At 47.8% G+C, this 27291-nt stretch overlaps 1 protein-coding gene across 5 annotated transcripts in view; it reads right to left on the reverse strand.

Moving 5' to 3' along the window:
• Positions 1 to 27291, reverse strand: part of fhip1b (FHF complex subunit HOOK interacting protein 1B) — a 183701-nt gene that overhangs the window by 48286 nt on the left and 108124 nt on the right. For all 5 annotated transcript variants that reach the window (XM_073044414.1, XM_073044410.1, XM_073044411.1 and 2 more), the window contains 3 exons: positions 16948 to 17298; positions 2334 to 2933; positions 1826 to 1984 (listed from right to left, as the gene is read on the reverse strand). In XM_073044414.1, the coding sequence (XP_072900515.1) occupies positions 1826 to 1984; positions 2334 to 2933; positions 16948 to 17076 (888 nt within the window). In that variant the 5' untranslated portion in view covers positions 17077 to 17298. The remainder of the gene's footprint in view (positions 1 to 1825; positions 1985 to 2333; positions 2934 to 16947; positions 17299 to 27291) is intronic.

Raw genomic sequence — 27291 nt, forward strand, 5'->3', positions numbered from 1 at the left:
TATATAATAAACAAGACTACAGGGCAGAACGGTAAGACACTTGGCATTGTGGAGGATCAGAGGGATCTTGGGGTCCGAGTCCATAGGACTTTCAAAGCAGCTGCACAGGTTGACTCTGTGGTTCAGAAGGCATACGGTGTATTGGCCTTCATCAATCATGGAATTGAATTTAGGAACTGAGAGGTAATGTTGCTGCTATATAGGACCCTGGTCAGACCCCACTTGGAGTACTGTGCTCAGTTCTGGTCACCTCACTACAAGAAGGATGTGGAAACTATAGAAAGGGTGCAGAGGAGATTTACAAGGATGTTGCCTGGATTGGGGAGCATGCCTTATGAGAATAGGTTGAGTGAACTTGGCCTTTTCTCCTTGGAGCGAAGGAGGATGAGAGGTGACCTGATAGAGGTGTACAAGATGATGAGAGGCATTGATTGTGTGGATAGTCAGAGGCTTTTTCCCAGGGCTGAAATGGTTGCCACAAGAGGACACAGGTTTAACGTGCTGGGAAGTAGGTACAGAGGAGATGTCAGGGATAAGTTTTTTACTCAGAGAGTGGTGAGAGTGTGGAATGGGCTGCCGGCAACGGTGGTGGAGGCGGATACGATAGGGTCTTTTAAGAGGCTTTTAGATAGGTACATGGAGCTTAGTAAAATAGAGGGCTACAGGTAAGCCTAGTATTTTCTAAGGTAGGGACTTTGTGGGCCGAAGGGCCTGTATTGTGCTGTAGGTTTTCTATGTTTCTCCAAACCATTGGATTAAATTCTAGTCTGTAACCCATTCCTGGGGATGTTTTTCTGTATATAAACCCCAAACCCCTGGATTAGCTCCCAGTCTGTAACCCACTCCTGGGGATCTGTTGTTCATTATATATCCCTGAATGTCAGGATTAGTCACTCCAAGGATCTGGTAATCTGTGTATAAGAACACTCAGCGGCCAGTGTGCTTTTCTGCTGCCAACCACTGCAAGGTTCAACGTGCTGTGTATTCAGAGATGCTCTTCTGCACATCACTGTTATAACACGTGGTTATTCAAGTTACTATCACCTTCCTGTCAGCTTGAACCAGTCTGGCCATTCTCCTCTGACCTCTCTCAGTAACAAGTCTTTTTCACCCACAGAACTGCCATTTCACTGGATGTCTTTTGTGTCTGTTTCTATAAACTCTCGGGGCTGTTGTGCATGGAAATCCCAGGAGAGCAACAGTTTCTGAGATACTCAGACCACCCCATCTGGCACCAACAATCATTCCGTGGTCAGCATCACTTAGATCACATTTCCTCCTCATTCTGATGTTTGGTCAGAACAGCAACTGAACTTCACGACCATGTCTGCATGCTTTATGCACTGAGTTGTTGCCATGTGACTGGCTGATTAGATATTTGCATTAACGAGGTGTACAGGTCTACCCAATAAAGTGGCCACTGAGCGTATGAACTCACTGTAGAGCCTATTTTTTGATCCCTTATGTTACTGATGAAACCATCACCCTGTGAATGAAGTTGTTACGTTAATTGAATTGAAACACACCGTGAAATGAGTCGTTTGTGTCATGACCAGCACAGTCCGACAATGTGCTGGGAGCAGATTGCAAGTATCGCCACACTTCCAGTGTCACAACTCACTAACCCTAACCCGTGTGTCTTTGGAATGTGGAAGAAACGAGAGAGTTCAGAGGAAATGATGACAGTCAAGGGGAGAATGTACAAACCCCTTACAGAGACCGGCAGAAACGGAACCCGGGATGCTGGTGCAGTAAAGCGTTCTGCTAATCATGACGTTGATTTGGCGTGGCAGTGAGTGAATGGTGTGGTGCTGACAGTTCCTACCTGGATAACAGCATTGCAGAACTCCAGCGAGTTCATGAACATGGCAATGGAGGGAACGCCAACCCAGTCTTCACGGCGCAGTGCGTGCCAGTCATCCCCCCGCACCTCGATCTTCCGCGGCAACGACGAGTACAGTGCACTCAGCCCTGTGGCAAGCACCTGGGGGAGGAGGTAGCAGGTCCGGGGGGAGGGGGGGGGAAGGTAAACAGTCAGGGAGAAGGATACATGGGAGGAAAACACTGCCCCTGCCCATCTTTACTCTGTCCCGCACCAACCTTCCCTACCACCCTTGCTCCTTCCCCTCCCTCACCTCCCTCCTCTCCCCTCGCCCTCCTTCCCCTCCCTCACCTCACTCCTCTCCCCTCACCCTCCTTCCCCTCACTTGCCTCCCTCCATCGCTCCCTTCATCTCCCTCTCTCCTATTCCTGCCCCACTGACCCCCCTCACCCTCGGACCTGCCCTGTCCCCATGCTCCATTCCCTCCCACCAGGCCAAGCTGGTCACTCACAGGGCAGAAGTAGGAGTTGTTGGCGATGTAGCTGCCCACGGTGTTGCTGCCGGCGGACATTCCCATGATGAGGAGCAGCGCGTCGCGCGCCTGCTGCCCGATTAGGCCCTCGCGATGGATGAATGGCACGAGGATGGAGAAGATGAGGAGGTTGGCGGGGTGCTGGCTAGCCTCAGTGTGGACGAAGAGCTCGAGGACGGAAGGCTCCTTGGAGAGCGACACACACACCTGATTGAGGAGGAGCACGAGGCTGTTTTCCAGAGATGGAGAGCGGGGCTCGGTGCATGCCCCCAACAGCCTCATCAGGGCGCTGAGAATGGGCTTGTGCCGTAGGAGGGGCTGCTGTGACTGGCTGACCAGCAGGTCAAACAGCTTAAGCTGCTCGATCTTGCCGGTGTCATCAGGTTGCCGACGCAGAGTCCAGCACAGCAGCCGGTCCAGCACATCCTCAAGTATCACCAGCTCAAGGATGGGCCCCATTCCTCTCCCCTCGGGTACCCTCTCCTCCGCCAGCAGGTACACCATCTGGTCAGTGTGGTTGCGCACGGCGCTCACCTCATCCGCCATCCGTGGGTCCCGCTGTTCCAAGATACGGCTCACCTGTAACACCAAACGGTGGCACGTCAGTTGGATAAGGTGGAGAGAGGAAGGGTTAGAAGGAGGGGGATGGGGAGGGAGGGGAGAGAGGGAAGAGGAAAGGGGAGATGGAGGAAGAACAGGGAAAGAGGTAGTGAAAGGTAGAGGAAAGAGATGGAGGGGAGAGTGAAAGGTAAGGGGTGAGATACAGGAGGAAACTGGAGAGAGGGGAGAGTGGGAGGTGAGAGCGGGCAAGAGGTAGAAAAGATGGGGAAATAAGAGAGAGGGAAGAGAGAGTGAGGGTTGGGTGAAGAAAGAGAGGAGAGAGATGTGGAGAAGGAGGGAAAAGACGGGGAGGTAGGGCAGTGCGAGGTGAAAGGGATTGTAGAACTGGGGAGAGGGGAGAGGAGAGTGATAAAGGGAGAGGGAGCACAAAGAGAGGGAGAGGAGTGGATGGGAGGAGCAGAGAGGGAGAGAGGAGAAGGTGGGGAAACCTAGAGGGTGGAGGATCTGTGGTGGGGGTTCAGAAGGGGTAAGAGGGACAGAGTCTGGCATCCAGTCAACAGCTCCCGTCTGGTGAGCACTTTCACCCCAAAACCCCCAGCTTCCCTCTCTATGGAAATGCTTCTCCTTGAAATTTAAGCTGAGCCCAGGCTGCAGACAAAGCTGTGGGTCGACGTTGCCCTCCGGGGTGGGGGGAGATGTTTGCAGATGAGCCCCTCCCTGCCTACGCACCACCCCTAAAGCGGGAACTCCATTACTGACTGGGCACCACAGCCGTAGCAGGCGTCACTACTATTTCTACCTGCCCTTGAAGTGGTTCGGGTGAGACCAGTCCATCAGGTCTCATGGTACCACTGGGAAGGATGCAGACCCAATGGTGAGGCGAGGAGACATGTGATGTGGAGGAGAGGGAACCTGCAGATGGTGGCATTCACCTGCTGCCCTTCCCTCAGTGGAAAGGGTGAACAGCTGTAAGTTCCTGGGTGTCAACATCTCTGAGGATCTATCCTGGGTCCAACATATTGATGCAATTACAAAGAAGGCACAGCAACTATACCATTGGGAGTTTGTGGAGACTTGGTATGTGCAAATTTCTACAGATGTATTGTAAGGAGCATTCTAACTGGTTTCATCACCGCCTGCCTGGTATGGGGGCAGAACAGCTGCAGAATGTGTAAACTCAGTCACCTCCATCATGGGCACAAGCATCACCTCTCAAACCTCCAGAGACAGGGTCATCTGGACTGCTTATTAGAACACCTCTCAAAACTTCACAGACATTGTCATCTGTTCTGTCCATCAGAACACATCTTAAACCTCCACAGACATCTGTTAGAAACCTCTCAAACCTCCACAGACATCTGTTAGAAACCTCTCAAACCTCCACAGACATCTGTTAGAAACCTCTCAAACCTCCACAGACAAGGTTAATCATGTTGTCCATTGGAACACCTCTCAAACCTCCACAGTCAAGGTCATCTCACTATCTATTAGAACACCTTTCAAACCTCCACAAACAAGGTCATCCCACTATCTATTAGAACACCTTTCAAACCTCCACAGACAAGGTCATCCCACTATCTATTAGAACACCTTTCAAACCTCCACAGAGAAGGTCATCCCACTATCTATTAGAACACCTCTCAAACCTCCACAGTCAAGGTCATCCCACTATCTATTAGAACACCTTTCAAACCTCCACAGAGAAGGTCATCCCACTATCTATTAGAACACCTCTCAAACCTCCACAGTCAAGGTCATCCCACTATCTATTAGAACACCTTTCAAACCTCCACAGACAAGGTCATCCCACTATCTATTAGAACACCTTTCAAACCTCCACAAACAAGGTCATCTCACTATCTATTAGAACACCTTTCAAACCTCCACAAACAAGGTCATCTCACTATCTATTAGAACACCTTTCAAACCTCCACAAACAAGGTCATCTCACTATCTATTAGAACACCTTTCAAACCTCCACAAACAAGGTCATCCCACTATCTATTAGAACACCTTTCAAACCTCCACAAACAAGGTCATCTCACTATCTATTAGAACACCTTTCAAACCTCCACAGTCAAGGTCATCCCACTATCTATTAGAACACCTTTCAAACCTCCACAGAGAAGGTCATCCCACTATCTATTAGAACACCTTTCAAACCTCCACAGACAAGGTCATCCCACTATCTATTAGAACACCTCTCAAACCTCCACAGTCAAGGTCATCCCACTATCTATTAGAACACCTTTCAAACCTCCACAGTCAAGGTCATCCCACTATCTATTAGAACACCTCTCAAAGCTCCACAGTCAAGGTCATCCCACTATCTATTAGAACACCTTTCAAACCTCCACAGTCAAGGTCATCCCACTATCTATTAGAACACCTTTCAAACCTCCACAGTCAAGGTCATCCCACTATCTATTAGAACACCTTTCAAACCTCCACAGTCAAGGTCATCCCACTATCTATTAGAACACCTTTCAAACCTCCACAGTCAAGGTCATCCCACTATCTATTAGAACACCTCTCAAAGCTCCACAGTCAAGGTCATCCCACTATCTATTAGAACACCTTTCAAACCTCCACAGACAAGGTCATCCCACTATCTATTAGAACACCTTTCAAACCTCCACAAACAAGGTCATCCCACTATCTATTAGAACACCTTTCAAACCTCCACAAACAAGGTCATCCCACTATCTATTAGAACACCTTTCAAACCTCCACAAACAAGGTCATCTCACTATCTATTAGAACACCTTTCAAACCTCCACAGAGAAGGTCATCCCACTATCTATTAGAACACCTTTCAAACCTCCACAGTCAAGGTCATCCCACTATCTATTAGAACACCTCTCAAACCTCCACAGTCAAGGTCATCTCACTATCTATTAGAACACCTCTCAAACCTCCAAAGACAAGGTCATCCCACTATCTATTAGAACACCTCTCAAACCTCCAAAGACAAGGTCATCCCACTATCTATTAGAACACCTTTCAAACCTCCACAGTCAAGGTCATCCCACTATCTATTAGAACACCTTTCAAACCTCCACAGTCAAGGTCATCCCACTATCTATTAGAACACCTTTCAAACCTCCACAGACAAGGTCATCCCACTATCTATTAGAACACCTCTCAAACCTCCACAGACAAGGTCATCCCACTATCTATTAGAACACCTTTCAAACCTCCACAGTCAAGGTCATCCCACTATCTATTAGAACACTTCTCAAACCTCCACAGTCAAGGTCATCTCACTATCTATTAGAACACCTCTCAAACCTCCACAGTCAAGGTCATCCCACTATCTATTAGAACACCTCTCAAACCTCCACAGTCAAGGTCATCTCACTATCTATTAGAACACCTTTCAAACCTCCACAGTCAAGGTCATCCCACTATCTATTAGAACACTTCTCAAACCTCCACAGTCAAGGTCATCTCACTATCTATTAGAACACCTTTCAAACCTCCACAGTCAAGGTCATCTCACTATCTATTAGAACACCTCTCAAACCTCCACAGACAAGGTCATCCCACTATCTATTAGAACACCTCTCAAACCTCCACAGACAAGGTCATCTCACTATCTATTAGAACACCTCTCAAACCTCCACAGACAAGGTCATCCCACTATCTATTAGAACACCTTTCAAACCTCCACAGTCAAGGTCATCCCACTATCTATTAGAACACTTCTCAAACCTCCACAGACAAGGTCATCCCACTATCTATTAGAACACCTTTCAAACCTCCACAGTCAAGGTCATCCCACTATCTATTAGAACACCTTTCAAACCTCCACAGACAAGGTCATCCCACTATCTATTAGAACACCTTTCAAACCTCCACAGTCAAGGTCATCCCACTATCTATTAGAACACCTTTCAAACCTCCACAGTCAAGGTCATCCCACTATCTATTAGAACACCTCTCAAACCTCCACAGACAAGGTCATCCCACTATCTATTAGAACACCTCTCAAACCTCCACAGAGAAGGTCATCCCACTATCTATTAGAACACCTCTCAAAACTCCACAGACAAGGTCATCCCACTATCTATTAGAACACCTTTCAAACCTCCAAAGACAAGGTCGTCCCACTATCTATTAGAACACCTTTCAAACCTCCACAGAGAAGGTCATCCCACTATCTATTAGAACACCTCTCAAACCTCCACAGACAAGGTCATCCCACTATCTATTAGAACACCTTTCAAACCTCCACAGTCAAGGTCATCCCACTATCTATTAGAACACCTCTCAAACCTCCACAGTCAAGGTCATCCCACTATCTATTAGAACACCTCTCAAACCTCCACAGACAAGGTCATCCCACTATCTATTAGAACACCTTTCAAACCTCCACAGTCAAGGTCATCCCACTATCTATTAGAACACCTCTCAAACCTCCACAGTCAAGGTCATCCCACTATCTATTAGAACACCTTTCAAACCTCCACAGTCAAGGTCATCCCACTATCTATTAGAACACCTCTCAAACCTCCACAGTCAAGGTCATCCCACTATCTATTAGAACACCTCTCAAACCTCCACAGTCAAGGTCATCCCACTATCTATTAGAACACTTCTCAAACCTCCACAGAGAAGGTCATCCCACTATCTATTAGAACACTTCTCAAACCTCCACAGACAAGGTCATCCCACTATCTATTAGAACACCTCTCAAACCTCCACAGTCAAGGTCATCCCACTATCTATTAGAACACCTTTCAAACCTCCACAGACAAGGTCATCCCACTATCTATTAGAACACTTCTCAAACCTCCACAGTCAAGGTCATCCCACTATCTATTAGAACACCTTTCAAACCTCCACAGACAAGGTCATCCCACTATCTATTAGAACACCTTTCAAACCTCCACAGTCAAGGTCATCCCACTATCTATTAGAACACCTTTCAAACCTCCACAGACAAGGTCGTCCCACTATCTATTAGAACACCTTTCAAACCTCCACAGTCAAGGTCATCCCACTATCTATTAGAACACCTTTCAAACCTCCACAGACAAGGTCATCCCACTATCTATTAGAACACCTCTCAAACCTCCACAGTCAAGGTCATCCCACTATCTATTAGAACACCTCTCAAACCTCCACAGACAAGGTCATCCCACTATCTATTAGAACACCTCTCAAACCTCCACAGACAAGGTCATCCCACTATCTATTAGAACACCTTTCAAACCTCCACAGACAAGGTCATCCCACTATCTATTAGAACACCTTTCAAACCTCCACAGTCAAGGTCATCCCACTATCTATTAGAACACCTTTCAAACCTCCACAGACAAGGTCGTCCCACTATCTATTAGAACACCTTTCAAACCTCCACAGTCAAGGTCATCCCACTATCTATTAGAACACCTTTCAAACCTCCACAGACAAGGTCATCCCACTATCTATTAGAACACCTCTCAAACCTCCACAGTCAAGGTCATCCCACTATCTATTAGAACACCTCTCAAACCTCCACAGACAAGGTCATCCCACTATCTATTAGAACACCTCTCAAACCTCCACAGACAAGGTCATCCCACTATCTATTAGAACACCTCTCAAAACTCCACAGACAAGGTCATCCCACTATCTATTAGAACACCTTTCAAACCTCCACAGACAAGGTCGTCCCACTATCTATTAGAACACCTTTCAAACCTCCACAGAGAAGGTCATCCCACTATCTATTAGAACACCTCTCAAACCTCCACAGACAAGGTCATCCCACTATCTATTAGAACACCTTTCAAACCTCCACAGTCAAGGTCATCCCACTATCTATTAGAACACCTCTCAAACCTCCACAGTCAAGGTCATCCCACTATCTATTAGAACACCTCTCAAACCTCCACAGACAAGGTCATCCCACTATCTATTAGAACACCTTTCAAACCTCCACAGTCAAGGTCATCCCACTATCTATTAGAACACCTCTCAAACCTCCACAGTCAAGGTCATCCCACTATCTATTAGAACACCTTTCAAACCTCCACAGTCAAGGTCATCCCACTATCTATTAGAACACCTCTCAAACCTCCACAGTCAAGGTCATCCCACTATCTATTAGAACACCTCTCAAACCTCCACAGTCAAGGTCATCCCACTATCTATTAGAACACCTCTCAAACCTCCACAGTCAAGGTCATCCCACTATCTATTAGAACACCTCTCAAACCTCCACAGTCAAGGTCATCCCACTATCTATTAGAACACCTCTCAAACCTCCACAGTCAAGGTCATCCCACTATCTATTAGAACACTTCTCAAACCTCCACAGACAAGGTCATCCCACTATCTATTAGAACACCTCTCAAACCTCCACAGTCAAGGTCATCCCACTATCTATTAGAACACCTTTCAAACCTCCACAGTCAAGGTCATCCCACTATCTATTAGAACACCTTTCAAACCTCCACAGACAAGGTCATCCCACTATCTATTAGAACACCTTTCAAACCTCCACAGTCAAGGTCATCCCACTATCTATTAGAACATCTTTCAAACCTCCACAGTCAAGGTCATCCCACTATCTATTAGAACACCTTTCAAACCTCCACAGACAAGGTCGTCCCACTATCTATTAGAACACCTTTCAAACCTCCACAGTCAAGGTCATCCCACTATCTATTAGAACACCTTTCAAACCTCCACAGTCAAGGTCATCCCACTATCTATTAGAACATCTTTCAAACCTCCACAGTCAAGGTCATCCCACTATCTATTAGAACACCTTTCAAACCTCCACAGTCAAGGTCATCCCACTATCTATTAGAACACCTTTCAAACCTCCACAGACAAGGTCATCTCACTATCTATTAGAACACCTCTCAAACCTCCACAGACAAGGTCATCCCACTATCTATTAGAACACCTTTCAAACCTCCACAGTCAAGGTCATCCCACTATCTATTAGAACACCTCTCAAACCTCCACAGTCAAGGTCATCCCACTATCTATTAGAACACCTTTCAAACCTCCACAGACAAGGTCGTCCCACTATCTATTAGAACACCTTTCAAACCTCCACAGTCAAGGTCATCCCACTATCTATTAGAACACTTCTCAAACCTCCACAGTCAAGGTCATCTCACTATCTATTAGAACACTTTTCAAACCTCCACAGACAAGGTCATCCCACTATCTATTAGAACACCTCTCAAACCTCCACAGTCAAGGTCATCCCACTATCTATTAGAACACCTTTCAAACCTCCACAGACAAGGTCATCCCACTATCTATTAGAACACCTTTCAAACCTCCACAGAGAAGGTCATCCCACTATCTATTAGAACACCTCTCAAACCTCCACAGTCAAGGTCATCCCACTATCTATTAGAACACCTCTCAAACCTCCAAAGACCAGGTCATCTGTGTTGTCCATTGGAACCCCTCTCAAACCCCCACAGAGAAGGTTAACCACGGTGTCCATTGGGACACCTCCAAAACCACCACAGCAAAGGTCATTCATGCTGTCCTTTGGAACACCTCTGAAAATTCCACAGACAAGGATGTATGTGCGGTTTGTTATTACTCCTCTTAAACCTTCACAGACCAGGTGATCCAAGTTCTCCATTGGAACAACTCCCAAACTTTGACAGACATGGTCATCTGTGCTGTCCATTGGAACACCTCCCCACAGATAAAAACATCCATGCTAAATATTAGAACTCCTCTCAAAACTCTACAGACAGGGTCATCCATATTGTCCATTAGACCATCTCTAATGGACAGACAAGGCTATCCGTGTTGTGCATTGAAACACCTCTCAAACCTCCGAAGAATGTGCGCATGGTTTGAGCTTTCTTAGCCATTCAGCCATGAGATAAATTGGTAAGTCTGCTCTGCACTTCTTCCAAGAATGGTCTGCATACTGAGATTCAAAAGTTCAAGGGTTCATTCATTACTAAAGTATACAATTCTGAAATTCTTCAGCTCTTTCTGTAGCCATGAAACCAAGAAAGAAAGGCAGCACGATCATCAATACCCAAATCACCCCTCTGTGCAAAAAAAAGAACAAAAATGGAACAGGCACATCAACCCCCAAATCCCTCCTCCCACACAAAACCCAAACCAAACGGATCAGGCACATCAACCCCTAAATCCCTCTCCCCGCACAAAAAACAAACAAAACAGATCACGCACATTGACGCCCAAATCCTGCTTCCCATACAAAACCCAAACCAAACGGATCAGGCACATCAACCCCTAAATCCCTCCTCCCACACAAAAAACAAACAAAACAGATCACGCACATTGACGCCCAAATCCTGCTTCCCATACAAAACCCAAACCAAACGGATCAGGCACATCAACCCCTAAATCCCTCTCCCCGCACAAAACCCAAACCAAACGGATCAGGCACATCAACCCCTAAATCCCTCTCCCCGCACAAAAAACAAACAAAACAGATCACGCACATTGACGCCCAAATCCTGCTTCCCATACAAAACCCAAACCAAACGGATCAGGCACATCAACCCCTAAATCCCTCCTCCCACACAATAAACAAACAAAACAGATCACGCACATTGACGCCCAAATCCTGCTTCCCATACAAAACCCAAACCAAACGGATCAGGCACATCAACCCCTAAATCCCTCTCCCCGCACAAAACCCAAACCAAACGGATCAGGCACATCAACCCCTAAATCCCTCTCCCCGCACAAAACCCAAACCAAGAGATAGGGTGAATAAACAAAGACTATTAAAACTCTAAGGCTGAAAAGAAGAGTCACTAGTCTAAAGTACACATCCAACATGCAGAAGAATCCCGGGCAACACTCTCTGGGTGCAGCGACAGGCCCTCCCCTCTCCGGTACAGAGCAACCAATCAAAAGGTAAGTAGCCAGAGCTCACTCTCTGCACTTCAATCTCCCTCGTCCCTTTAACTGGCGAACAATGGCGACTTTAATTGGCAAAATGGAGCCAAACATCGCCTGGCTCACCATCCTGCAGCCTGCCTGCTACCATGCCCTAACCTCTATTTGAATGATCTCCTATCTTTTGTATTTAAACCTCGTCGACCAAGATGCCTCTCTAAGTTAATCTCATTTGATTGGTTTGGAACCTACTCTCCCACCTCCTCTGGCAGCTCGTTCCATGTACCCACCACCTTGTGTGTGAAAAACTGGCCCTTCAAAATCTCTTCCCTTTCATCTTAAAGCTGTGCCCTCTAGTTTTCGATTCCCTTACCCTGGGGAAAAAGGGTATCTATCCTATCTATGCCCTTTATAAATTTATAAACCTCTAAGTTCACCCCTCGGCCTCTTAACTCCGGGGTAAATAGATATAGTCTATTTGGTCTCATTATTACTCAAGCCCTCAGGACCAGGCAAAATCCTTTCACGCACTCTCTTGCGTTCACACACCTTTTCCATAGTACGGTGATCTGAAAAGCGTGTAGTACTCCCTGCCCTGCGATATTTTCCAAAGCTTCAAAGTACATTTATTATCAAAGTGCGTATACAGAATACAAAAGACAGATACACCGGTTGAAAGAAAACATCAAAGCATGAAAAAAAACCAAATTGCACAAATGACAAAAAGCAAGCAAGTAACAGAATGTTCAACATCAAACCCAAAAATCCTTACAGATTTAGCCAACAGTAATAGGACATCGTAAACTCCTATATTCAGTACCTCAGCTGATAAAGGCAGGCTTGCTGTACACATTCTCCCACCTTCTCTCCCAGTGTTCCTATTATTAGAGAACTAAGTACTTAAACCCTACGTCTCTCTGTTCTACAATGCATTCATGGTGTCTTTTACTGTACGTACCTACCTTAATCACATCCTCTGGCAGCTTATTCCACTTCCTCACCACCCTCAGGTTCCTTTTAAACCTTTCCATCTTGACCCATACCTGATGCCCTCTAGTTTTTAAGACATACAACAAAGAACATGAAACATTACAACATAATATGTTGTAACATGTTGTGCCGACCCTTTAACCTATTCTGGGGACTTCCGGTAAGATGGCGATTGTTTAGCTGCTCCGAACTTTTGTTCCATTACTGTCGCTATCTTTGCACTAAATGTCTCCATTTTTTAAACCTTAGTTAGGAATTATTTCGGTATCTCTTACTTGCCTGTGAATATATCTAACTTACAATGTCTAGCAAGAGTTCTAAATCCGGGAGAAGAGAAGCCATGACCGCGTCGGACGAGACGATGGTTGCGCTGGGAAAGCTCCGAGACGAAATCTTAAAGGAATTTAAAACCGCTGTCAAACAGTTAGAAGACAAACTGGATCGGATCAACGATAAAGTGGACAAGCATGCTGAACACTTATCTCGCATCGATTCGACTTCTGAAGATTTAGAAAGTTGTGTTCGATACTTGGAGACTCTCTGTTCCAGCTTAGAGGAAAAATCTAACAAACTTCTTTCCAAAATGGTGGATCTCGAAAATCGCAGTAGAAGCTGCAATATTAGAATTCTGGGATTGCCAGAGGCGACCGAGAAGGGATCAACCGTGAAGTTTTTCGCCGAGTTTCTCTGTGAGTTATTCGGGAAAGATTTGCTTCCGAAGCCGCCTGAGCTCGAACGGGCACACAGAGTTTACGTTCCCCCCGGAATTCTGGGCTCCCGCCTGCGACCAGTAATCTTGTGTTTCCATCAATACCAGGTAAAACACAGTCTGATTGTAGAGGCGCGTCGCAGGGGGTCGCTTCCTTTCAAGGATACAACCATTCGCTTTGTGGAAGATTTTGCACCCCAGACCTTAAAGATGCGCGCTGAGTTTAAAGGCGCAATGAAAGTGCTTTTTGATCGTGGTTTCAAACCTTCCCTTCGTAACCCTGCTGATCTACGAATCAAGCTTAATACCGGGAAATACAAGTGGTTCAAATCAGCAAAGGAAGCTGAAGCGTTTGTGGCAAGTCTTCCGGCTATCCAGTCATCTTCGGAATCTGATCGGACCTCCTAAAATGGTGGATAAGTACTCCTCGTAGTAAAATTACTTTCTGTGGACTCGGAATTCACTTGAATCACTCAGACATTATTCATTGAAACTTTAAGGGCTGTTGACAATCTCTCCCGGGATTTGGTGTGTGTGTAATCTATTTTTATTCTTGTATAACTTTACCTACAGAGTTCTACAACTAACTCTAACTTGTTTTGGAGGTTCGAAGTCTTTAGTGAAGGCCTCCCTGTTTGTCGGTTCACAGTTCAACTGCTAACCTACTCTAAGACCAATCTAACCTTCCCCCCTAAATAGCCCTCCATTTTCCTATCATCCACGTGCCTATCTAAGAGTCTCTTAAATGTTCCTAATATATCTGTCTCTACCATCACCCCTGGCTGCACATTCCACACATCCACCACTCTCTGTGTAAAAAACTTACCTCTGATATCCGCCCTATATTTTCCTCCAATCACATTAAAATTATGCCCCATCATATTAGGCATTTCCATCCTAGGGAGAAGTCTCTGACTGTCCACTCAATCTATGCCTTTTATCATCTTGTACATCTCTATCAAATCACCTTTCATCCTCCTTCACTCCAAAGAGAAAAGCTCAAGCTCACTCAATATCTCCTCATAAGACATGCTTGCCAATCCAGGCAGCATCCTGGTGAATCTCCTCTGCATCCTCTCTAATCCAGGCAGCATCCCGGTGAATCTCCTCTGCACCCTCTCTAATCCAGGCAGCATCCTGGTAAATCTCCTCTGCACCCTCTCTAATCCAGGCAGCATCCTGGTAATTCTCCTCTGCACCCTCTCTAATCCAGGCAGCATCCTGGTGAATCTCCTCTGCACCCTCTCTAATCCAGGCAGCATCCTGGTGAATCTCCTCTGCACCCTCTCTAATCCAGGCAGCATCCTGGTGAATCTCCTCTGCACCCTCTCTAATCCAGGCAGCATCCTGGTGAATCTCTTCTGCATCCTCTCTAATCCAGGCAGCATCCTGGTGAATCTCCTCTGCATCCTCTCTAATCCAGGCAGCATCCTGGTGAATCTCTTCTGCACCCTCTCTAATCCAGGCAGCATCCTGGTGAATCTCTTCTGCACCCTCTCTAATCCAGGCAGCATCCTGGTGAATCTCCTCTGCGCCCTCTCTAATCCAGGCAGCATCCTGGTGAATCTCCTCTGCACCCTCTCTAATCCAGGCAGCATCCTGGTAATTCTCCTCTGCACCCTCTCTAATCCAGGCAGCATCCTGGTGAATCTCCTCTGCACCCTCTCTAATCCAGGCAGCATCCTGGTGAATCTCCTCTGCACCCTCTCTAATCCAGGCAGCATCCTGGTGAATCTCCTCTGCACCCTCTCTAATCCAGGCAGCATCCTGGTGAATCTCTTCTGCATCCTCTCTAATCCAGGCAGCATCCTGGTGAATCTCCTCTGCATCCTCTCTAATCCAGGCAGCATCCTGGTGAATCTCTTCTGCACCCTCTCTAATCCAGGCAGCATCCTGGTGAATCTCTTCTGCACCCTCTCTAATCCAGGCAGCATCCTGGTGAATCTCCTCTGCGCCCTCTCTAATCCAGGCAGCATCCTGGTGAATCTCCTCTGCACCCTCTCTAATCCAGGCAGCATCCTGGTGAATCTCTTCTGCATCCTCTCTAATCCAGGCAGCATCCTGGTGAATCTCTTCTGCACCCTCTCTAATCCAGGCAGCATCCTGGTGAATCTCCTCTGCGCCCTCTCTAATCCAGGCAGCATCCTGGTGAATCTCCTCTGCACCCTCTCTAATCCAGGCAGCATCCTGGTAAATCGCTTCTGCACCCTCTCTAAAGCTTCCACATCCTTCCTATAATGAGGTGACCAGAACTGAACACAATATTTCATTAGAGTCAAAGAACACTACAGCACAGAAACAGGCCCTTGACTCATCCAGCCTGTGCCATCAACCTACACCAGGGGCCATCGCCTCTCCTGTCCATGAGCCTATCCAAATTCTCAAATGTTGGAATTGAAACTGCAGCCCCCACTTCCACTGGCAGCTCGTTCCATACTCTCCCACTCTGTGACTGAAGTACCTCCTCTTGTTTCCCTTTAACATTTCACCCTTTACCCTTAACCCATGACCTCTAGTTGTAGTCTCACCCAGCCTCAGTGGGAAAGCCTGCTTGCATTTACTTCTATACCCCTCATAATCTTGTATACTTCTATCAAACCTCCCCTCATTCTCCTACGCTCCAGGGAATAAAGTCCTAACCTATTTAACCTTTTTGTATAACTCAAAGTGCTACTTTGTAAATTTGCTCTGTACTCTTTCAATCTTATTGATATCCTTCCAGTAGGTACTGCAAACAATACTCTAAATTAGGCCTCACCAATGTTTTAACAGCATCAACACGACATCACAACTGCTGCACTCAATACTTTAATTTATTAAGGACAAAGGTTTAGTTTATGACCAACAACTTTATGACCATATCACTTTTGGTTTCCTTTCCCTGGGAAAAACAATGTGCATATGGCCCTAAACACCTCTGTCACATCACCCCTCAGACTCCTACACGGCAAGGAATAAAATCCCAGGCTGCATAACCTCTCTCTATAATTCAGGCCATTGAGTCCCAGCAACATCCTGGTGAATTTTTGCCCTCCTGTAACCAGAGTGCCTGGAGGAGACCCGCACGTGAACATACAAACTGGTGCGATCTAACGAGGTCTTTTCTGTAAGAGCATGACCAAGACCATACACACTACTCCATGTGGGGTCTCACCAATGTCTCGCACAACTGAGAGGCCACAGAAGTGGACTGGGAGTGAGTACAATTGACTCAACCATTCCATCATCTTCCCCCTCAACCCCATTCTCCTGTCTTCTCTCCATAGCCGTTGATGCCCCGACTAATCTTGAACCTATCAATCACCACTATCAATGACTTGGCCTCCATAGCCATCTGTGGCAACAGATTCCACAGATGTACCACCCTCTGGCTAAAGAAATTCCTCCTCATCTCTTCTCTAAACACCTGTACACCTGAGGCAGTACCCTCTGGTCCAAGGCTCGGCCACTTTTGGAAACATCTTCTCCACATCCATTTCTTACCTGGGCCCAGTGATTTCTAAACACCATGAAGCAGGTCTCAGGGTCGGCAGTAACCGGGCTCTGCTGTCTTGTGGAACGGGTCGCCCTGTTCCCGCTGCTCCTGGGGTTCAACTTACTCAGCCAGCTCATTCTTTCCACACGCTCCGCAGACTGGATACTGGGTGGGAGAGACTGGGGTGGGGGCGGGGTGGGTGTGAAATGTGGGTGGGGGGGATGGTTGGGGATGGTGGGTTCAGGGGGGAAGTGAAGGGTTAACTCCACTCAGGCGTGTCTTTGTCTATCCGGTCAGATTCCTCCTGGATCATCCCGTTTGTAGGTGCCTCCCCTCCATCTCCCCTCAGTCACATCACACTGAAACAGAGAGGGCAGGGTTAATTCACCGGTAGGGAGACAGGACAGACGTGCCCACCACCAGAAGAGTTTTAACAAATGCAAACCTTTATAAATGCACAACAGGACAGTCAGGGCCATAGGGATACACACTGAGAACATTTTAAAATGAAATGATTATCCAATTCAGTCATAAAACCCTGTAAACACGGCAATTTCTTGTGGACCCAGGTACTGTAAATACTGACACACCGGCATCCCACTGTGAACCCTGACATATCCGGTTAATCCCTGTAAACACTGCCACATCCCCAGAAGTTCCTGTAAATACGAACACATTTTGTGCACCCTCCTTAAATAATGACATAATCCCTCCTCCCCAAAACCCCCTATAAATAACGACACACTCCCCAGAATTCACTGCAAATACTGACACACTCCCAGGGCCCCTGTATATACCGACACACTCCCCAGAACCCCCTACAAGTAATGACACACTCCCCGGGACCCCCTATAAGTAATGACACACTCCCCGGGACCCCCTGTTAATGCTGACAAACTCCCAGGGCCCCTTTAAATACTGACACTCTCCCTGGGAACCTGTGATCTTGTGCCTGCATGCTTGCAGGCATACACACAACCAATCACCCTTACACACACACACACAACCAATTGCCCTCTCACACACACACACACAACCAATTGCCCTCTCACACACACACACACACAACCAATCACCCTTTTACACATACACACACACCCTCACACACATATCACCATCCATGAAGTAACACGTTTGCCTCTCCACACCCATTAGCACAAGCAGACTGAGGACACTTACACAGCATCTACATCCATTCTCAGACACACGGACACACCCTCCCCCATCCCAGAGGACACAGCTCACGCCTCACGGTAGGTACAGGCCCGCGGTGTCAGTGCAAGGAGGCCGGATTTCATTCACAGCACCGTTATGTCACTGTGACGGGCCTGACGCCGGCTCTCAGCAGCTGTGCTACTTCCTGGAAGAAAAACGTCTCCCCTGGCAGCCCGGCAAGGAGACACTCAGCCCCGTCTACAGCAGCTGAATCCCACGGCAGTGAGTGCCCCCGTGAGCAGAGAACTGCAGCCCCACTGCCAGGTATTCTGAATGGGGCGACAAGCGATTGTATTAATCACCACGCACACGTCATTCTTTTCCAGAGCTGCATTCCCTCTCCCATCCGCACTCTCCTTCCCGAGCACCATTTAACACCCTCCTTGTCGACAGTGTGTCCAGCACACACCCCCAGAGGGAATCCCACACACACGAGATAACCTCCTCCCACCAACACTTCCAAAGAATGAGTCCCAGCGGAGCCTGAGAATTTCCTGAATGCCATTGTATTTTCTCTAGAAAGGGATGTACTTTGGTAAAAGGCTTTGTGGCTCTCTGCTGGAGTCAGACCCTACAAGAGAACAGATTCCTCTCCAGCCAGGGTGTGTGCTGGTGTGTAACATGCGATCACACCTGTTCACAAAAGGTGACACATTTATACTGAAGAATGGTGCGGAGAAATGGTAGGCTTTGTGGCAGGAATCCCTGAATAGATGCAGACTGGGACGATGGGGGAAACTGTCATTCACTGCAGGTTTAGTATCGCGGGCATATGTTGTGAATCTGCTGTTTGCAAGCAACGGTACAGTGCAATACATAATTAAAAAATACAAATTACAAATATATATATACAATTCACACACACATACATATTATTATGCATTTATAAGTTGTACGTGTGTATATATATAGTCAGCTCTGCCATTTCTTCGTGGCTGATCCATTATTCCTCTTAACCCCATTCTCCTGACTGCTCCCTGTATCCTTTGACACGCTGATTAATCAAGATCCTATCAACCTCTGCTTTAAATATACTCAATGACTTGGCTTCCACAGCTGTCTGTGGCAATGAATCCCAGATTCACCTCCCTCTCTCTGGCTGAAGAAATCCTCCTCATCTGTGTTTTAAATAGACACCCCTCTATTTTGAGGCTGTGCCCTCTGGTCCTCAACTCCCCCACTATAGGACACATCCTCTCCACATCCACTCTGTCTAGGCCTTTCAGTATTTGATAGGCTTCTATGAGATCCCCTCTCATTCTTCTAGAACTTCAGCAGGTACAGGTTCAGAGCCATCAAATGCTTTTCATATTAACCCTTTCATTCCTGAGATAATTCTCATGAACCTCCTCACTGCCCTCTCCAAAGCCAGCACATCTCTTCTTAAGGGGCCCAAAATTGCTCACATACTCCAAGTGCAGTTTAACCAGTGCTTTATGAAGACTCAGTATCACACCCTTGCTTTTGAATTCTAGTCCTCGCAAAAAGAGTACTAATTTAATATTGTTTGTGCCACCGTCCCGAGGAGACACTGGATTGCATAGGGGAGAAGGAGTTTGAAAGATGCAGACAGCACATTTTGTGCACCACAGTCCGGAGCAGACATCGGATTGTGCATATTAAGGACCAATAAGAAGAAGTTCAGTTTAAGCAGAGGGGCCGTCATTGGAGTGTGGGGAATGGGGTGGCTAACATGAGAGGGCATGATTTTAAGGTGATTGTTAGAAAATATAAAGGGTGTCCGAGGTAGGATCTTTTTACACAGTGAGTGTGGATGTGTGGAACACACTGCCAGGGACGGTGGTAGAAGCAGAGACGTTAGGGACAGTTAAAAGACTTTGAGACAGACACATACAGGCACATGGATGATAGAAAAATAGAGGGCTTTGTGGCAGGGAAGGGTTAGACTGATCTTAGAGTAGGATAAAAGGTCGGCATAACATCGTGGGCCGAAGGGCCTGTAGTTTGCTGTACTGTTCTATGTTCTAGAGCATATATGTCAAACTCAAGGCCCGCGGGCCAAATCCGGCCCGCGGTGGAATTATCTTTGGCCCGCGAGATAATATCTAATTACTATTAAAGCTGGCCCCAGTAATCGAAGCGCCTATGGCGTATGATATGGCTAATGCTGAGTTTATTCAGGTACCAAGTTTTCAGAGTTTTTAGTGTTTATTCGGCAGTCTTGCTCGGCAGTCTTCTTCATAAGAAACGGAATTTGTAAAGTGAAACACTTTGTAGTTATAGCAGAGACTGAGACACATGAGAGCAGGCTGAAAAAACGGAGGCAACGAAAGCTGCGTTCGCACGCGTCCGACTGATCCGGCCCGCATGAAGCCGCATTTTGCTCAATCTGGCCCGTGACCTAAAATGAGTTTGACACCCCTGTTCTAGAGTGTGAAAGGCAGGAGGCTTCAACTTGAGGGCCTCAAGAAGGTGGTATCCATCACGAAAGACCCTCAACCAGCCAAGACATGTCCTCTTCTCGTTACTAACATCAAGAAGGAGGTGCAGGAGTCTGAAGACCCACACTCAGTGTTTTAGGATCATCTTCTTCCCCCTGCCATCAGATCTCTGAATAGTCCATGAACACTACGTTGTAATGTCTTAGATAGCGCCGTTTACTTATTTTGCAATTACAGTAATTTTATGGCTTTGCATTGGACTGCTGCCGCAAACATAAAATTTCATGTTCTATGCTCGTGTGATGTAATAAACCTGATTCTGATCATCTTGATGTGTGTAGAGAGAAATCCAAAATGACATGTAGGAAGGTGAAGCATTTCTAAAACATGCAGCTTGATGATATGAACATCGATTTGTTCACCTTCTGGTTATTTTTTTCCCTCCCCTTTCCTTCTTCTTCAATTCTCCACTCCAGCCTTTTAACTCTTCTCCTCACCTACCTATTGCCTCCCCCGATGCCCTTCCTCCCTTCCTTTCTCTGTGATCCACTTTCTTCTCCTATCACAGCCCTTCTTCTTCAGGCCTTTAGCTTTTTCTCCAATCACCTCTCAGCTTCTCACTTTGTCCCACTCCCACCAATCTAGCTTCACCTATAGATTGTGCTCCTTTCCCTCCCCCCATCTTCTTATTCTGGCATTTTCCCCCTTCCTGTGCAGTCTCGATGAAAGGTCTCAGCCCGAAATGTCAACGGTTTATTCCTCTCCATAGAGGCTGCATGACCTGCTAAATTCCTCCAATAATTTGTCCATATTGCTCTGGATTTTCAGCATCTGCAGAACCTCTTTTATTTCTAAAGCAGTATCTTCCCAAACTTCCAACACAGACAGCTAAGCTGTAGGTCCTGAAATTGCATCAGTGACTACCATTAATGATTATTGTCTTCAAATGACACAATGAGTTCTTCCTTTCAGTCCGAGCATGTTACTGCTGCTACTAGTAGTTTTACTGTGCTGTGTCCCCTGACAGCTGACCTGATAGAGGTGTTAAGAGGCATAGGTAGAAGACAGCCAGAATTTTTCCCCATGGTGAGGGAACATAAAACCGAGGGTATGGGCTTAAAGTGAGAGAAAGGAGCTTTCAAGTGGATCTGAGAGTAAGTGGATTATTGACACCAGCTTACCCACCATCAAAGGACATATATACAGAAGGGTGTGGGAAAAGGGACAGTAACATCATGAAGGATCCCACCCACCCTGCTCATGGACTGTTTGTCCCACTCCCATCAGGAAGGAGGCCATGCAGCATCCACACCAGGACCACCAGACTCAAAAACAGTTACTTTCCCCAAGCAGTGAGGCTGATCAACACCTCCACCCACTAACCCACCCCTCCACTCCCCCAACCACCACTACTTTATAATTTCCTGTCAGAGTCACCTTACGTAAAGACACTCCTGTGTCTAGCGTCACTTTATGGACATACAATCAATCAGTATAAGCTATCTTATATTTTTATATTTATTGTGTTTTTTATTCTTGCGTTCTTTATCTTGTTGACGCTTGTGTAGGAGAAATGACATTAAACAAGCTTTAATACTGTGTATTGTTGGTATATGCAATGAGCTGCCAGAGGAGATGGTGAATACAGATGTATCAATACAATTAAACGACATTTAGACAGACAATTAAATAGGCAAAGGATCGGAAAATGCAGCCTGAATCCAAATTGGTTTGTGTACGTGGGCAAGCGGGTTAGAATGCACATGATAGTCTGAATGGCCTGTCTCATTGCTGTACTAGAAGGCAGTGCAGATTTCATCTGGCACAGCATGGAATGACCTTGAAAACAGTCTCAGTGACAGGAACACTGCGCCGCGGCAAATTTATTACAAAGTGCAGCGGTTAATCAGGAGACCGGTTTTATAATTGATTTTTGCAATTACCTAGCACAACGTCAGTAACTCACAGAACTGCTGTCACCAGATGGGCGTGATCACAAGACAGAGTTCACACAGGTTACAGACAGAACAGAGTCATAGTTTAGTACAGCACAGAGTACTTCACTCAAAGCTAAAAGAGCAACATCAAACCAGGTTCCAGGTTCCGACACAGACTGGAGCTCCCTCCACACCGTCCCATCACACACTCCCAGGATCAGACACAGAGTGAAACTCCCTCCACACCGTCCCATCACACACTCCCGGGGTCAGACACAGAGTGAAGCTCCCTCTACACTGACTCATCACACACTCCCGGGGTCAGACACAGAGTGAAACTCCCTCCACACCGTCCCATCACACACTCCCGGGGTCAGACACAGAGTGAAACTCCCTCCACACCGTCCCATCACACACTCCCGGAGTCAGACACAGAGTGAAGCTCCCTCTACACCATCCCATCACACACTCCCGGGGTCAGACACAGAGTGAAACTCCCTCCACACCGTCCCATCACACACTCCCGGAGTCAGACACAGAGTGAAGCTCCCTCTACACCATCCCATCACACACTCCCGGGGTCAGACACAGAGTGAATCTCCCTCCACACCGTCCCATCACACACTCCCGGGGTCAGTCACAGAGTGAAGCTCCCTCCACACCGTACCATCACACACTCCCGGGGTCAGACACAGAGTGAAGCTCCCTCCACACCGTCCCATCACACACTCCCGGGGTCAGACACAGAGTGAAGCTCCCTCTACACTGACTCATCACACACTCCCGGGGTCAGACACAGAGTGAAACTCCCTCCACACCGTCCCATCACACACTCCCGGGGTCAGACACAGAGTGAATCTCCCTCCACACCGTCCCATCACACAATCCCGGGGTCAGACACAGAGTGAAGCTCCCTCCACACCGTCCCATCACACATTCCCAGGGTCAGACACGAGTGAAGCTCCCTCCACACCATCCCATCACACACTCCCGGGGTCAGACACAGAGTGAATCTCCCTCCACACCATCCCATTACACACTCCCGGGGTCAGTCACAGAGTGAATCTCCCTCCACACCGTCCCATCACACACTCCCAAGGTCAAACACAGAGTGAATCTCCCTCCACACCGTCCCATCACACACTCCCGGGGTCAGACACAGAGTGAAGCTCCCTCCACACTGTCCCATCACACACTCCCGGGGTCAGACACAGAGTGAATCTCCCTCCACACCGTCCCATCACACACTCCCGGGGTCAGACACAGAGTGAAGCTCCCTCCACACTGTCCCATCACACACTCCCGGGGTCAGACACAGAGTGAATCTCCCTCTCCACTGACTCATCACACACTCCAGGGTTGGACAGAGAAAAAAGCTCTCTTTGTACTGTCCTATTCACTCACTCCTCCGGTCAGACACAGAGTGAAGTTTCCTCCACACTCTCCCGGGGTTAGACAGAGACTGAAGCTCCCACCACACACTCCAAGAGTCAGAGACAGAGAGAAATACCCCCCACACTGACCCATTGCACACTGTGCATGAGCTGCTAGGTGGCAGGACGAAGGAACAGCCTGAAATGCAGAGGAACGAGCTCCCTGCTGCCCGGTTCATGGCCAAAGCTTTCAGCCGTCCTGTCACAGAAGCTGCCGTGGGGCGATGATGCCCCCTGCTTGGACAGAGTGGCTCATCTGACGCAGACTGCAATCCAGCTGTTGCAATCCGGTCCCACACAGCAGACGCTCGCTCGCTCTCGGAAATTGCTTGCTGGTTTATTATCAGGGCGGCTCAACAGCACAGTTCTTTACAGTGCCAGCGAGTGGGGTGAGTTCTCGTAGCTGTATGTAAGGAGTTTGCACGTTCTCCACTTGACCACGCGTTTCCTGCGGGTGCTCCAGTTCCTCCCACATTCCGAAGCCTGGCACCGGTGAGGGTTCGTAAACTGTGGGCACGCAATGTGGGGGCCAGAAGTGTGGTGACACTTGCAGGCTGCCCCCACAAAACTTCAAACCGTATGTTTCAAAATAAATGGGGCAAATAAAACTAATCTTTCTTTCCTGTCACGTGTACCGAGGTACAGTGAAAAACTTTGTGAACCATTCATACAGATCATTTTATTACAACAGCCCAGAGTGCTCCAGCTCATGACTCGCTTCCTCACTCTCACCGACTGTACCGTCCCAGCTCACGATCCACTTCCTCAATCTCATCTACTGTACCGTCCCAGCTCACGACTCGTTTTCCTCACTCTCATCTACTGTACCGTCCCAGCTCACGACTCACTTCCTCACTCTCATCTACTGTACCGTCCCAGCTCACGACTCGTTTTCCTCACTCTCATCTACTGTACCGTCCCAGCTCACGACTCGCTTCCTCACTATCATCTACTGTACCGTCCCAGCTCACGACTCGTTTTCCTCACTCTCATCTACTGTACCGTCCCAGCTCACGACTCGTTTTCCTCACTCTCATCTACTGTACCGTCCCAGCTCACGACTCGTTTTCCTCAATCTCATCTACTGTACCGTCCCAGCTCACGACTCGTTTTCCTCACTCTTATCTACTGTACGGTCCCAGCTCACGACTCGTTTTCCTCACTCTCATCTACTGTACCGTCCCAGCTCACGACTCGCTACCTCACTCTCATCTACTGTACCGTCCCAGCTCACGACTCGTTTTCCTCACTCTCATCTACTGTACCGTCCCAGCTCACGACCCACTTCCTCAATCTCATCTACTGTACCGTCCCAGCTCACGAATCGCTTCTTCACTCTCATCTACTGTACCGTCCCAGCTCACGACTCATTTTCCTCACTCACATCTACTGTACTGTCCCAGCTCACAACTCATTTTCCTCACTCTCATCTACTGCACCGTCCCAGCTCACGACTCGTTTCCTCACTCTCACCGACTGTACCGTCCCAGCTCATGAGTCGTTTTCCTCACTCTCATCTACTGTACCGTCCCAGCTCACGACTCGTTTTCCTCACTCTCATCTACTGTACCGTCCCAGCTCACGACTCATTTTCCTCACTCTCATCTACTGTACCGTCCCAGCTCACGACTCGCTTCCTCACTCTCATCTACTGTACCGTCCCAGCTCACGAATCGCTTCCTCAATCTCATCTACTGTACCGTCCCAGCTCACGACTCGTTTTCCTCACTCTCATCTACTGTACCGTCCCAGCTCACGACTCGTTTTCCTCACTCTCATCTACTGTACAGTCCCAGCTCACGACTCGTTTTCCTCACTCTCATCTACTGTACCGTCCCAGCTCACGACTCGTTTTCCTCACTCTCATCTACTGTACCGTCCCAGCTCACGACTCGTTTTCCTCACTCTCATATACTGTACCGTCCCAGCTCACGACTCCTTTTCCTCACTCTCATCTACTGTACCGTCCCAGCTCACGACTCGTTTTCCTCACTCTCATCTACTGTACCGTCCCAGCTCACGACTCGTTTCCTCACTCTCACCTACTGTACCGTCCAAGCTCACGACTCGTTTTCCTCACTCTCACCTACTGTACCGTCCCAGCTCACGACTCGTTTTCCTCACTCTCATCTACTGTACCGTCCCAGCTCACGACTCACTTCCTCACTCTCATCTACTGTACCGTCCCAGCTCACGACTCGTTTTCCTCACTCTCATCTACTGTACCGTCCCAGCTCACGACTCGTTTCCTCACTCTCACCTACTGTACCGTCCCAGCTCACGACTCGTTTCCTCACTCTCATCTGCTGTACCGTCCCAGCTCACGACTCGTTTCCTCACTCTCATCTACTGTACCGTCCCAGCTCACGACTCATTTTCCTCACTCTCATCTACTGTACCGTCCCAGCTCACGACTCGTTTCCTCACTCTCATCTACTGTACCGTCCCAGCTCATGACTCGCTTCCTCACTCTCATCTACTGTACCGTCCCAGCTCACGACTCATTTTCCTCACTCTCATCTACTGTACCGTCCCTGCTCACGACTCGCTTCCTCACTCTTATCTACTGTACCGTCCCAGCTCACGACTCATTTTCCTCACTCTCACCTACTGTACCGTCCCAGCTCACGACTCATTTTCCTCACTCTCATCTACTGTACCGTCCCAGCTCACGACTCGTTTCCTCACTCTCACCTACTGTACCGTCCCAGCTCACGACTCGTTTTCCTCACTCTCACCTACTGTACCGTCCCAGCTCACGACTCGTTTTCCTCACTCTCATCTACTGTACCGTCCCAGCTCACGACTCGTTTTCCTCACTATCATCTACTGTACCGTCCCAGCTCACGACTCATTTCCTCACTCTCATCTACTGTACCGTCCCAGCTCACGACTCGCTTCCTCACTCTCATCTACTGTACCGTCCCAGCTCACGACTCGTTTTCCCCACTCTCACCTACTGTACCATCCCAGCTCACGACTCGTTTTCCTCACTCTCACCTACTGTACCGTCCCAGCTCACGACTCGTTTTCCTCACTCTCATCTACTGTACCGTCCCAGCTCACGACTCGTTTTCCTCACTCTCACCTACTGTACCGTCCCAGCTCACGACCCGTTTTCCTCACTCTCATCTACTGTACCGTCCCAGCTCACGACTCGTTTTCATCACTCTCATCTACTGTACCGTCCCAGCTCACGACTCGCTTCCTCACTCCCATTTACTGTACCGTCCCAGCTCACGACTCGTTTCCTCACTCTCATCTACTGTACCGTCCCAGCTCACGACTCGTTTTCCTCACTCTCATCTACTGCACCGTCCCAGCTCACGACTCGTTTCCTCACTCTCATCTACTGTACCGTCCCA

Source organism: Hemitrygon akajei, chromosome 4, assembly GCF_048418815.1.
Source record: "Hemitrygon akajei chromosome 4, sHemAka1.3, whole genome shotgun sequence".
In the NCBI taxonomy this organism is placed as follows: domain Eukaryota; kingdom Metazoa; phylum Chordata; class Chondrichthyes; order Myliobatiformes; family Dasyatidae; genus Hemitrygon; species Hemitrygon akajei.